Source organism: Scatophagus argus, chromosome 7 (assembly GCF_020382885.2).
Source record: "Scatophagus argus isolate fScaArg1 chromosome 7, fScaArg1.pri, whole genome shotgun sequence".
NCBI lineage: Eukaryota > Metazoa > Chordata > Actinopteri > Scatophagidae > Scatophagus > Scatophagus argus.
The window spans coordinates 15,133,453-15,146,788 of record NC_058499.1 but is presented as its reverse complement, the minus strand read 5'-3'; the positions used below and the strand labels follow the sequence as shown (position 1 = coordinate 15,146,788).

General features: G+C 40.3%; 1 protein-coding gene across 3 annotated transcripts; it reads right to left on the bottom strand.

The window, feature by feature from the left end:
- Positions 1 to 73: 73 nt before the first annotated feature.
- nudt4a (nudix (nucleoside diphosphate linked moiety X)-type motif 4a) lies at positions 74 to 13,281 on the bottom strand. Of its 3 annotated transcripts, none has more exons than XM_046393442.1 (5): positions 12,608 to 13,273; positions 7,465 to 7,575; positions 4,640 to 4,684; positions 4,221 to 4,308; positions 74 to 1,759 (listed from the first exon to the last, which is right to left on the bottom strand). In XM_046393442.1, exons 1-5 carry the CDS (start codon positions 12,704 to 12,706, stop codon positions 1,533 to 1,535), a joined length of 570 nt encoding a protein of 189 aa, XP_046249398.1. In that variant the 5' UTR covers positions 12,707 to 13,273; the 3' UTR covers positions 74 to 1,532. The 3 variants fall into 3 exon arrangements, with proteins under 3 accessions (XP_046249398.1, XP_046249399.1, XP_046249400.1); XM_046393443.1 differs by having other exon boundaries at positions 12,957 to 13,272; XM_046393444.1 differs by lacking the exon at positions 7,465 to 7,575 and having other exon boundaries at positions 12,608 to 13,281.
- Between the last annotated feature and the right edge of the window lie 55 nt (positions 13,282 to 13,336).

Sequence of the window (13,336 nt, the reverse complement as noted above, 5' to 3'; positions counted from 1 at the left end):
TCAAGATTATTAAGAGTGCTGTCATGCTCTACTGTATCGACCCCCCCCCCCAATAAAAAAATGTGGCAATGTGGATGATCAATATACATTTTTATTTTATTTTGAGGTTTTATATACAACATGTTGGTGCACAACAGAGAATTCCAGTCACACAAGCACAAATAGAAAAAAATGGTCAATCAATGATTCAATGATCTCTATGCTCCTTACAAGGCAATAATAGTCCAGAAGCTGAATTTATCACATAATTTTGCTCTTATTTTCAAGCGTGGTGACAGACTATCTGACCTACACACTGAACATGACTTCCTGTCATAGTTTCCTGTACATCATGGGTATTGCCCAATGAAACATAAATAATAAATTCAGTTAAAACATACTACATAATGTACATTCAGTGGTAACAACTATTCTAGGTTTCCTTCAGCATCCTGTTGTTCAACTATAAAGGCTGAGGGGCTGGTGTCTGTAAGACAGATTGTACTGCTCCCAGTCAGTGCTTTTAGGTGCACAGTGTCTAGAAAAAACAAAACAAAGCAAAACTCAATTTACGATTATGTTTACAAAGGCACTTATAAGAATCAAACTAAAACACATTGTAATTTCTTGAACAACACCATCTGTGTTCTTAGAGTTAAATATAGTCTTTTTTTGGCACATTTGCAAATTATTTTTAAATGCAGCTCTGTTCCTCTACACAAAAGCTGATATTTATCTAACTGCGCCAATATACCATCATTTGCTGACCCTGACAACTTAAATATATGTACAAATAAAGGGATGTTTGAGGAAAGACTATTTAAGTTTCTATTCACCTCACCTTTATTACAGTGTTACTAGTGATTTGAGATGATACTGTGTAAACCTTAAAGGCAATAATTACAGGAGGAACAATGTTGTTCACTCTTGTGTCAAAGCAGACTTTGCCCTCGGTTCTCTTCAGGTGAAATAGCTCACAAGACATGAGCTCCAGGGAAATCACTTTAGTTTTACTCCCAAAAAGTGTCATCACAATTCACAAAAAAATTACTTGTAATAAAATATTAGCACACATGTAGCTAGTCCTATTCAAAACAGCTTGTAAAGGGCATTATTTGGCACTGAGTCACTGTGGGGGATACGACTTCCTCTAAGAGCTAACATTTCCCAGTACTGGCCTTCAGGAAACCATCCAAACACTTGGTGCACTGCTAGTTAAATATTCTGCAGGACTAAAATGGACCTTTACATTGCATAAGCAACACACTAAGAAAATCTGGAAAAAAAAAGTAGCTGAATGCTTTACAGGAACACATTTGCTCTGTCAGCTGGCGATGGTTGTTAAAAAATATCCATATAAAATCTTAAAATATATTAGGAAAACATTTTGGCACTTTTCAAGCCCACTCGAAATCGGTGTCAAATCAACTCCAAGAAAGTCCATTCTGTACATATTAGGAGGCTGCATTAAAAATCTAATCTATTCAGTCTTTCTCAGATGATAGGTCCATCCTTTCGTCCTCTTAGAAGAATGTCTGCTGCTGGTGATGACCCTATCTGTTGACTAAGTCAGAGCCCTGTGTGGAGCAAACAACGTATTGTGGTGTGTTGTTGTCCATCATTTGGGAGCTCGGTGTGTTGCCATTGGTCGGGCTACACGTGGGACTGCAGGTGGGGTTGCAGGTGTCTGTGAGTTTGCGCAGGTACTCTGCATGGACAGGCTTGTGACTCTGCAGGACCCTGATGGCTTCGTCAACTTTGAACCACTTCCTCTTCCTCCCTGTGAAAACATTCACGGGGGTAAGCTGTGGGCACATGGCTTAGAATGATCACAGTGTTATTGAGCAGTGTCCTGTTAAGGCTGAGATTAGACAAGATTGAAACCAGAAATAAAGCATTTCTTACAGTCTTATCCTGTGACACATTTATACAGCCTTCAGTTGGTGCTTGACGTCTGCTCTGAAATCAGTTAGGTCATTTGTTGTTTAAGTATGCAGTTGACTTGGTAATGTGTGTTAAACCCTTTTACAATCCTGATTCAAAAAGAAAAAAAAAACAGTCTTGGTTTTTTATGAGCCGTGCACAGCTTTCCAAGCCTTTTGTTGCCCCTGTCCCAACTAGTTTGAATGGTGTTGCTGGCATCAAACTCATAAAGAGCATATATTTTTAAAAAAATATCAATGAAGTTGATGAGGTAAAACAATAAATATATTTTGCACAGCGTATCAACTATTTCAAAACGCAATTTGCGTAGCACCTCAGGCATGTTGTCCTTCCACACCATTATTTTCGGAGTTTTGCTCTGTATTGTGTTCTTTGCGTTTCCCTTCCTTCTTTTTGGGGGTCTAAGTATAGAATTTCATTTGTTTATTTTTGGAGAGCTTTTGTACCCTCAGCTGGCAGAAGAACAGTCTTGTGTTGCCATCTCCTCTGACACTTAATTGTAAGTAATCATCAGATGCCAATTTATCTGATGAGACCGATAAATAACCAAGATGAAACTGCGACCGCACTGCAGCCCCATGACATTCTTGTTAAGCGAAATGACCTTAAATCATTGAAACCACAATGTTTTATGACTCGCTCAAGAATAAAAGCTGCAGCACAAAAGTCAGAGGGGAAATGGACATTCCTGACCTACTTCAGTCAGTGCTAATGAAGCTTTCACGTCAACAACCGTTTCCTTAAAAAAAAGCACCTTCCACAAATTGATCTGTCCAGTAAAGTGTCAGCTGGGAGTTATTTATACTTTATCATCATCATCATCTCGTCCCATTCTTTTCCAAACAGCAGTTAAGGATTCAGCGTGGCCTGTGATTATCAGTGAGACTTCGTGTTGACACCCTGAAGTGCACCAATGCTGGCCTTTCAGCAGAGCAGGGAGGGTAAATTAGACCACTAGTGCAGAGCTCTTTCTGCTCATTCGCAGCCCTTGCTCAGGGTAAGAGAGGACAAGTAAGGAGGGGCCTGTGGTGAGCGATGATAACTGGAAAACAACTGGGCACAGCAAACATTCCTCCCCCTTGTGAGCAGGCTGGACTCTATTTCTGTGGGTGGAGGGAGTAAATTATCGTGACCACTTTCAAACAGTGATCACATGGGTAATCGTAATCTACATTAAGAAACATCAGATATTTTAAAGTGATGGGGCAGAAGATAAGCAATCAACTGAGGTTGATTAGGTGATTGGCAGAAAATTAATCTTCTAACAGTTGCAGATTAATTTTCTGCCAATCACCTAATCAACCTCAGTTGTTTTAAATAGCACTGTCAGTAAAATGGGACAAGAAAATAAGACAAATGGTTGCTACATTTTAGGACTGTAAACAGTGTAGATCAGGTGCTTTGACTCCATCTACAAATATGTGTCCCAGTTTCTCAGTTTACAGAGTGATGACTGGCGGCCCCAACAGTCTCTCTGAATGGTTTCCCTTTATGGTCTCTACTCTGACCTGTGACCTACGAAGTGTCAAAAAGACATTAAAAAGAGTCCAATTTCTGTATGAGTAATTTCCGTATTCCATTAAAATTGTTGTGAGAAATATTATGATCTGTGTAACAATATGATTAATGCATCTGTGTTTTAATTTGACATAAAACCCTTAGAAGCACGCTGTGGAGTTTCTTGACCAGTCATAGCACTTTAAAAAAGTGTTTTTGCGGGTCCCCAGTTTGCTGGCCTCGTGCACAGGACACACAAAGCACAAGCAGGTGGGTGACACAATTCACATCCTTTTGTCAGTTTTATTCTGTTCCACTGATTGAGAGTTGATGGCTGCAACATGTAAATAAGCATCACGATGAATCAACGAAGGCACTGAAGCCAGCCAACATGCATTGCATTTGAACATTTTACTATTCACAAGAAGTGACGTGTTTTATGATGAAGGAAATACATTCAACACCTTTGTCACACCTTAAGGATGCACATGTTGCATTTTGATGAGAAACACTGAATGTAAACAGGCACCTGTAATTTACCTCTGTGCAATAGATTGAAGGGCCCTTATTACTTACTAAATAGAGCTGTTAAGTAACTAAAAGGAACAAAAGGCTTTCCAAAATATATGAGCATCACAGCCTCCATTAAATTTATTTAGTTTCAACAAACTAAATAAAAAGGAACATGACATACTTGTTGCAATAAGCTTTTTTTGTGTATGGATAAATACCTGCAGCATATGTCACACAAAACTAACATTAACGTGATGACAAAGTGAGACTTAAACCTAGAGGCATACCAATGTTGACAGAGTCCTCCCAGTCTTCAAGAGTCTCCGTTACTATGAGGGTATAGACGTATGTCCTGTGCTTCCTGTCCTGATTGTGCTGCAAGGACAGTTGAAGATGAAGATATTACTTTATATCGCTAGAGCCTGTGTCAATGCAACGCGTGCAAAGCTTTCATACACACAATGTTAAGTAATGAAGTATACTGTGTCTTTGTGGACGCCACATGAACATAACCTCTTAATGCTCTGGCTGACTGTAGACCGGCACAGAGACATGCGACAGCCCTACAAAGGTATCCTAGGCATGAGATAGTACGTTACCAGCTAAGCTGATATGGGCTTTTAAACTGTGTTATATATGTACTGTAACGTAATTTATGGGAAGACAAAATTCACTACAATTTTCCAAGTCAGTTTGAAAACCTTACCTCAAATATCCCAAGTAGTCTGCCGAGCTTTCCCTTCACACCAGCCTGCACACACATGAAAAAAAACAAACTAATCAAGAGTCATTCAATACATTAGAGTGTTGCATATTACAAGTATTATTATTATTATTTTAAATTAAGTTAATAGACACCTGCTGACACTAACAAAGCTGAATGAAAACTCTCACTGTGCACTATTTTCATGCAGCTGCAACACGGCTCGAATGCGTGGTCTGATATTAGGAACAGCTTGTCTCAGTTCTAATGTGTATGCACATTCTCTATTGAACGTTTGTCACATTTAGGACAAGAAAACCAAGTGGCTTAGTACCATCGCAGCGTGGACACGTGCCTATGAGACAGCGTTGCAGAGATGACCACTTAGACCTAAACATAGTCTGAGTGACAGGATGACGAGATGGAGGGGCTTAACACAAGCACGGTGCACCAGCTGAGATCCATTTCTGCTTACGCACACCTGCACGTGCACAGACAGACCCCAGAGAGAGCCCCTGTCCTTTTGCCCTCAGACTTGATAAGTGCTCTCTTGGCCAGTGTTAACTGTATTAGGATATTATTATTTTTCAGTTGATATAAAGAGTAATAGGTACACTAGTATCAGCAACAAAACAGAGAAATTCTTAAAACTAAGCTACTCCTTGCAGTTTTCATTTGTCATTAAACAAGATAGGCGTTTCAACCGGTTTGGGATTTTTGTGGTCTAACCGAACTTGCCAGTGCCGGGTGGAGTGGCTCAGCTGGGTGTGTTTATCATGCGTGCATAAATATCACCTTTGCCTTTACCAAAAGCAGGTCTCAGGGAGAGCAATGTGCCCTGCCATTTAATGACAGTTGTGCCCAGGCATAGCTCAATCTTGAATTGTATGCTTGCTTGTTTCACCCAGACACTGTATTATCAAGACAGTAAACATCAAACAACAAACATCAACAATATCCAGTCAAAAATGATATTTAAATCTGAGTCTATATTGGAATAGATTAAAGGTTTACCCATACACGCCTGTAGGACATGGCATCCCAAAACACTAAGGAGCGACTACCTCTTTTTTCCAGCAGGTCTCCCAGTAGTAGTTGTCAAGATGTTTTAATTTCTGACAGACAAGCGCCTGTGGTTGTGATAAATACGATTTTTCCACATTTATCAAACTGGTATAACACGACGGTCCACTTCAGCAATGTTTGAACAATGTTGAATATGCCACAAGGGTTGCTATAACTTCACTGTTACTGTGTGAATGACTGTCACATGCATAATACACAAAAGCGTCAAAGAAATCATGGTTATCCAAATTTTACATCTCAAATATGAATACACTCAGAGACCACCGAACTGACCACATTTTAGTGCAGTGTACAAATAAGCTGTTGAATATGGATGATATAATCTTGTTTTTGTTTTGACTTTTGGACACTTTTGTCACCATTGTAGAGTGAACACATTATTCAAAACCTACTTAGAATTAGCATGGACTAAAGAATTGGTCCACAGATAGTGTCTTTAGCAAGGGTGCCCAAACTTTTGGAAAATTAATGGAGAGCCTGGGTCAAAAGTGAGCACCTGTTGTACTGCTTTGTTAGAACGTGAAATGAAATGGTACCCGAGTGCCCTTAACTGACTGATTTCTCGCTGTGTCAAGAAGTGCTCAGTTTACGAAAAATAATTAATCATAATTGTGGCTCCTACACATTTAAAGAGGATTTTACCTCACAAAAAATTAAACTATATAAAAAAGGATTTGTATTTTTTTGGGTCAGTGGGCCTTCTTTGGGCAGCCGTGGTTATGGATGGTTGTGTTTGCAGTGATATTTCACAGCACTATTGTCAAAACATTATGTTTGATTGCTGTTGTAAAAAAAAAAAAAAAAATCACAAATACATATGTATATATATACATATATAAATCACAATTAAATCTCAAAATAGCCTGATAAAATAGACAAATTTCGCCCTCACACATATTAAAACTGGAACTGGACTTGGATGGACTCTCAGCACAACGTTAAACATGATATTTTGAATTGTTGGATTGCCACAGCAGTTGGTTTGCAGCTCATCCATATTCAGATACATGCCTGTTTTGGGAGGCACAGGATGTGGGTAACTGGAAACCCTTCCCAAATGTCACAGCCATACTTCAAAGCTATCAGCACCACTGCCATCCAAGGCAGAAGCTCACAGCTCAGGCCAAACCCAACACTTTGGCCCAATACCAGCAGCCTCCTTTACTAAACCACAGACAATTATGCACCATTGCCAAACATCTCCATCCAGGCCAATGCAGGCATAGCTCTCAATCAATGCATCATATCCAACATTTGACCTTTTGAACCCATGAAATGGCCTAGTTCACTTTGCATTTTTCACAATACCAGTGTTTGCTCATTGTTTACCTTTCACATTTCATTTTATGACAACATCGCTTGTGAAAGCAATACTGCTGATCAGCTGACTCTCACAACTCAGATGTTGGAAATTCCCAAAAGAAGTTGAGCAGGCAGACAATGAAGTCCTACTTTCACCAACTTTAACCCCCTTAAAAACTGAAGAAGGTCCAAGTCTGTGAAAGCTGATTTTCATGTTGTGTTTGCCCAATGAACACAGTGGCTCCCTGGGAAACAAGAAAATCATCTAAATGGAAAATGGCCAGCAGTAATGTCAAATGTATGGAGTAAACATGCAAAAACACCACAAAGGACATCTGACATTGCTTTTACCGGCTGCCAGCCACAAAAAGCAGAAGAGGAAGAATTTCAAGATGAGTAACAGTGCAAGTTTTCTTCATCTTTTCAGCAGATGAGCTCACCTCTTCATACACCTCCCTGACTGCAGCTCCACAGGGCTCCTCCTCAGGCTCCATTCCTCCTCCTGGCACAATCCACTGGTCTGGATGTCGACTGCTGCTCACCAGTATCACCTTCCAAGGAGAAAAGCCTTCGTCAGGTCTCTGTTGCAGAGTTCTGGGTGCTAAAAACACTGCAACACCATCCCCAAGTTTAGAGTCCCTCACCACTATATGTGTCGGTGGCTTCACTCATTCATCGTTGGTGGCTTCACTCATTCAGCAGGAGTGTGTATTAAAGATCTTCCGTGTCATGCCAGTCACTGTGTTTACTTGATGCAATCTGAACATATTGGGCTCCTGAGCATGGCACACTGTTTGCCACATAACCACAACCCCAATTCCAGAAAACTTTGGACGCTGAGTAAAACATAAATTAAAAGAATAACTGTTGCAGTTCTGTGCCTTCGTGCAGTCATGTTTAGTTTACATCCATGTCTGCCCAGACTCATATAATACACTGTATGTAGAGACTGTCATTACAAGGTGGAACTACATTCACCTGAAGCTCAATATAATCACAACTAATGAGCCTGTGGTGGACAACAATGCTTCAAATCCGGATGTTGCTGCAAAGATGCTACAAATTCTAAAATGTAGATGCTTCACACACACATCTTCAATCCAGCAGCACAGAGCATCTATACAATCAGCACAGATTTAAATTGGACACCCAAGATTAGTGTCACAATTTAGTATGTGACCAAATGTGAAATATGGTCAAAACGTGCGCTTCTGTTACAGAGTTATGGTGTTGAATAATGGGCAGAAAACATTATGACCTTTTCAATTTAAAATGTCATCAGTTCATCATTTTATCCTATTACACATTACTATGAATTCTTGAGTCATGACTGCTTTGTGAGGTGACAATGACCTTGATCTTTGACTATCAAATTCACATCCATTTATCCTCCAGCCCAAGTGGACATTTGTGCCAACTCTGAAGAAATTGCCTAGAGGCATTTCAGAGAATGAGATGGAAGGACAACCGAAAAACATGATGCATTTCACAACTAAATCTCAAAATGGCCTGTTTGGAATATTACCTGTTGAATATTCCAAAACAGGTGTTTTTTGAGGTGCCTCCACTGTTGTTGTTCCTGTTCCAACTTGCTTGAAACATGTTGCCAACATCAAACTGCACGCACACACTCACACCTAGGGGCAATGTAGAGTAGCCAATCAACCTAATGTGCATGTTTTTGGGATTGTGGAAAGAAGCCCCAGTATCCGGAGAAAACCCACGCAGGTACAGGGACAGCATGCAAACTCCCTTCCAGTCACCATTTACGTAATAAAAACATTAGTAGTAAAAACATTAAAATCTTGAGGAGCTATAAAACATTACAAAAGATGCCAAATCAACAGTCTAATCTGAAATAATCAAGCTGAACACAGCCGCGGACTGTGTTTAACCGACCTCAAACAGAGTGGTCTTTTTTGAGCCTGCTGGAGAAGCAGTCGCTTGACCTTAAACCCTATCTGGCATCACTCTGACCCAAGTTAAATTCACGTCTGAATGTTTTCTGAATTCCACTGAACATGTGCAGTCATCACATTCTCCTGTTAACAGCTCTCTTGTCAGCAAAGAGGAGTTAAAAAATAGTGCTGAAAATCTGCTTTTGGCACATTAGACATTCCAGGTAAATACAACATTAAGATGTGTCCACATTCCCACAGAGACCTGATCATGGAAGCGTGACAGATTTGCCAAGAGCACTAATGACAACATCTGCACTGCAGTCAAAGCTCGGCTATAACTCATTCTGTAAGCTGGTCAAGATTAAGATAAGAAAACCACAAAAAACTTCAGGAGTGAGACAGCACTTCAGTCAAACATTATTCTGACAGTCTCACTGCTGACTGAGCTCATTCAGTTCATCATGGATCAACGAGCTAATTATGCAGCTACAACTTTAAAGTCACAATGAGAACCTGTGAACCTGTTTACATGCTTTGGATCATTGATATAAATGCTTAAATGCATGTGGGTGTGACAAAACTATGCCTCTGTCCTTGCATTTACAAACCCTCTGGACACCATGTGACTTATTCTTAGTTCAGGCACCTCTGTCAATATTTATGTTTGGATAACAGAAAAAGTCAGAAGGTACATGTGATCTTTCTGACATGTAATGTCACTTTCACTGTATCTTTAGTTGCCACTTATTCACAAAAACCTGCAGATCTCAATCTTCAGGTCCTCCACTTGACACAGGCATTTTAAATTAAGAAGTCGTTGACCTCAGTGCATAACTGACAGAATGATGAGAATATTATGTAACTACAGAAAATTATGTATTTCTTATTTCAATCAGTGATGTAAAGTAATGAAACGTATTCACCGCTCTTAGAAGGTTTCATGTTTTTACGAAGCAGATTTTAACGAGACTTTTTAACACCAAGCATAACCGAAAACGGATTTAAAAAAGGTGATCTCAACTAATTAGAGATACACTGACGCTACTATTCCATTTAATGTCCGGCAGGAGTTTTAGGCTGTACATCATGTGTGATGAATGATGATGAGGTGGCAAATTAATAGCTGAGAAGATGATGAGATCCGTGCTGAGATCTGGCCCCATGAACTATCTGTGCAGGAACCCCTCCCCCCCAAGTGCTGCAGAAACACTGGCAGCTGTCTCACTGACACAAATGCACACAACACACACATGCATGCGCAATTTCACGCAAACGCCGTCTGAAACACGTACGCGCTCAAAAACCACTGGATCAGCAGTTGGCTTTCTGTATGAAAACAAAAGAGCTTAGCAGAGGAGGTTAATGACCCCGACAGGCTCCACGCACCTCAGTGAGAGAGTGACGAAGAGCTTCGAGAGCGCACATCCACATCAGCTTTACGGAGGAAAAAAACACCTGATCACAATGCAGGCTAAATACTGCTGACAGGCTTAATACGAAGATCGAGGTATCATCAGGCGAGACCTTAAAGCAAAAAAAGGGGCATTCTGTTTCTGTCAGATTAGTTTTTCTGCACAATAATGTACATCTCTGTACAATATAATGCAAACCAATACACAGTATTGCTACTGATACTGTCCCTGTGAGGCTTTCAGTATAATTTTCAATTTTTAGTGTGATGAGGATACTTCAGGATTTTTGTAGTGACTTTCAGCTAACACAAACTATGACCGTATATTATCATAAAAGCTTGTTTTACGTGGATTTTATCTGATGTAATGCAAAAACTTTGCCTAAATTCACCATACTGTGATATCTATTTTTATATTTCTTGTTTATATTGTGATACTGATTTCAATCATTTTCCCATTCAAATTCACATATGTGATTGTAATTATGGAAACGTTTTGACTGTATTATAATTCACGACTTACTTACCAGATAAAAACATGTTGTATGCCAGTTACAGAAAGTGTGATTATGTACAAAATCAGCACAGCATGCAATAATAACATTTTCCCTTGCACTGAAAGGTGAAAATAGACAGATCACACTGTTTATCAGAGTACTACCATGTGAATTCATCCTGTTCAGTATTTTTCTGCAGACCTGTTCCTGCCCTTCTGGACTCCAGCTGACATGATGAGGAAGTGACTGTAAACCAGGTATGCATACTGGACAGATACTTTACCACATAAAGTGTGACTCATATAGTCAAAGTAAGAGACAGTAAGAGTGAGAAATTTCATCACGACACATGAGACCATTTCATAATCCTCCAGTGCAATCAACGATAAAGTGAAATTTAACATATGTCAGCACTCTCACAGATGAACAAGTGGAGGGAGGGAGGGAGCACAAGGAGCAGGAAAGCAAATCTGTCAGGGGACAGCAAGTGCCTGCACCTAGTTTCTATAAATTGCAGCTGATAGGTCACTTGGTGTTTAGCACGCAGTTTAACACTCAGCCCCCGATCCAGGCCCCTGTGACCCCACTCCCCCTGTCACATGTGGCTCTGAGATGGGCTGCCGTCACTGGGCAGACACATTGTGACCTAGAACAGCTCTGTGTGGCCAGTGTATAACTTCTTCCATATTAGCTCAGTCTTAATTATTACCACAACTAAAAACCCAATTAATTTTAGCATCAGTGGAGAATGATATGTTCTACAAAACTTTTTTTTTTTTTGCTTTTTACATAATTATTTTAAGAGCTCCTGTTTGCTGCAGAATGAATATATAGGAAGACACACTCAAATCTGGTCATTTGTAATATCAATGTCAACAATTCTCTAAATTCGATATTCACCAAAACACTCTTTTAGGTGAAATGATGCATTTGACGTTAGTATTGGAAGTGCAAAGTCACATTTGATATTCAACTACATGTATATGTCCATACTTCAAAAGGTACACATTTTTGAGCAACTGAGTGTCCTGCCAATGTTGCTTTATGATACATAATTAAATACACACTAAATATGAGTTAACAAGACTAATGCTGCAGTACTCCAATGCCATAACACGTGTTGAATGAATATTACCCCATACATTAACCATATCAGCTGAGGTCAGTGTAAATTATAAAACAAACACCACCGAGATGACTGATCCATGTTAGATTTTCTAATGACAGGTGGTATTTACAGTCTCAGGTGTATTACATTAAAGAGATGGTACTAAAGATTTATGAGGGCGTGAATATGTAATCAAATAAATGATTGAGTCTGCAGGCCTGTCAGCGATAATACTTAAGCCAGCACAGTTTGTAATGCGATCACACAAAGAGGAAGCCTTGTCTTTTGTGAATTACGAGTTATTAATTTCAACTTGGAAAGAAAATGAAAATAATGATCTCCTATCGGGTGCTGGTTACCCAGGGTGCCAACTTATAAGAGCTACAGGTTGTTTACTAGGTAAAATATCTGGCCCTCCGACCAAGTTATGTTCACATCCAGCCAACTCTTCAATTCAAGGCATTAGACACCTGAACCTGAATATTATACTGAAATCCAGCGTGCCTTATGTGCACGACAGGTCTGTTAACGTGCAGTGATAAAGCGGGGCGGTGTACGACAGCAGTCCGCCAGAGTTTATGAGTTAATGTCCTCTCGTAACGACCACTGCTAGCTGTCTGACCACCAACTTCAGCCGTCGACACACACACACACACACATTCTTACCTCGTCCTCTTTCTCATTTCTGAAACACAAACAAGCCGCTCTTCTTTTGAACCCTTCGCCGTCGTACGTCCTGGTCTGGTTGGGCTTAAACTTCATCATTTATATCTACCAATCGTCGAGGAATCTTGGGGGAAAAAAAACTTGGTGGGGAAAAGCGAAAATCAGGACTCAATCAGACGATGGAGAAAGTGGCTTCGGCTGTAGGAGACACGCTGAGGGGGAACGCAAATCTCCGAAATCTTCCCCAGCTCAACCTTCTTCAGATAATCCAAGTTACAACGTGTGGACTCGGTCCATTCATTTCTGGGCAATGTCACGCTGTATCTGGTCGTATATTGTAGCTACCTACCATGGTGGTTCAGCGCTGCTGTCACCACGCATGATTCAACACACGCTCTCATCTGTGGTCGGTGAGTAGCTAGCAGCTGACCTTAGAGCTGCGCAACAGGCTGCCTGTCAGCTCCCAGGTTACACAGAGTTTTATACTCATCATTAGGAGGGAGATTTATAAAAGCCAGACAGTCCAGTTGATCAAGTCGTCAGCTCATGCTGCCGTTTTTGTCAGCGCGGTTGCCTGGTAATCTTCAAAAACCGTCGTGCGCGTGAGTGATGTGTGTGTGTCTCTGGAATGCTGCTTTCAAGGGCCGCTCAGAAGATCTTCCACCCTGAAACAAGGTGCTTTGTAGATAGCTTAAGCGTCTTTTCCTACTCATAGGAGATTGCTTACGA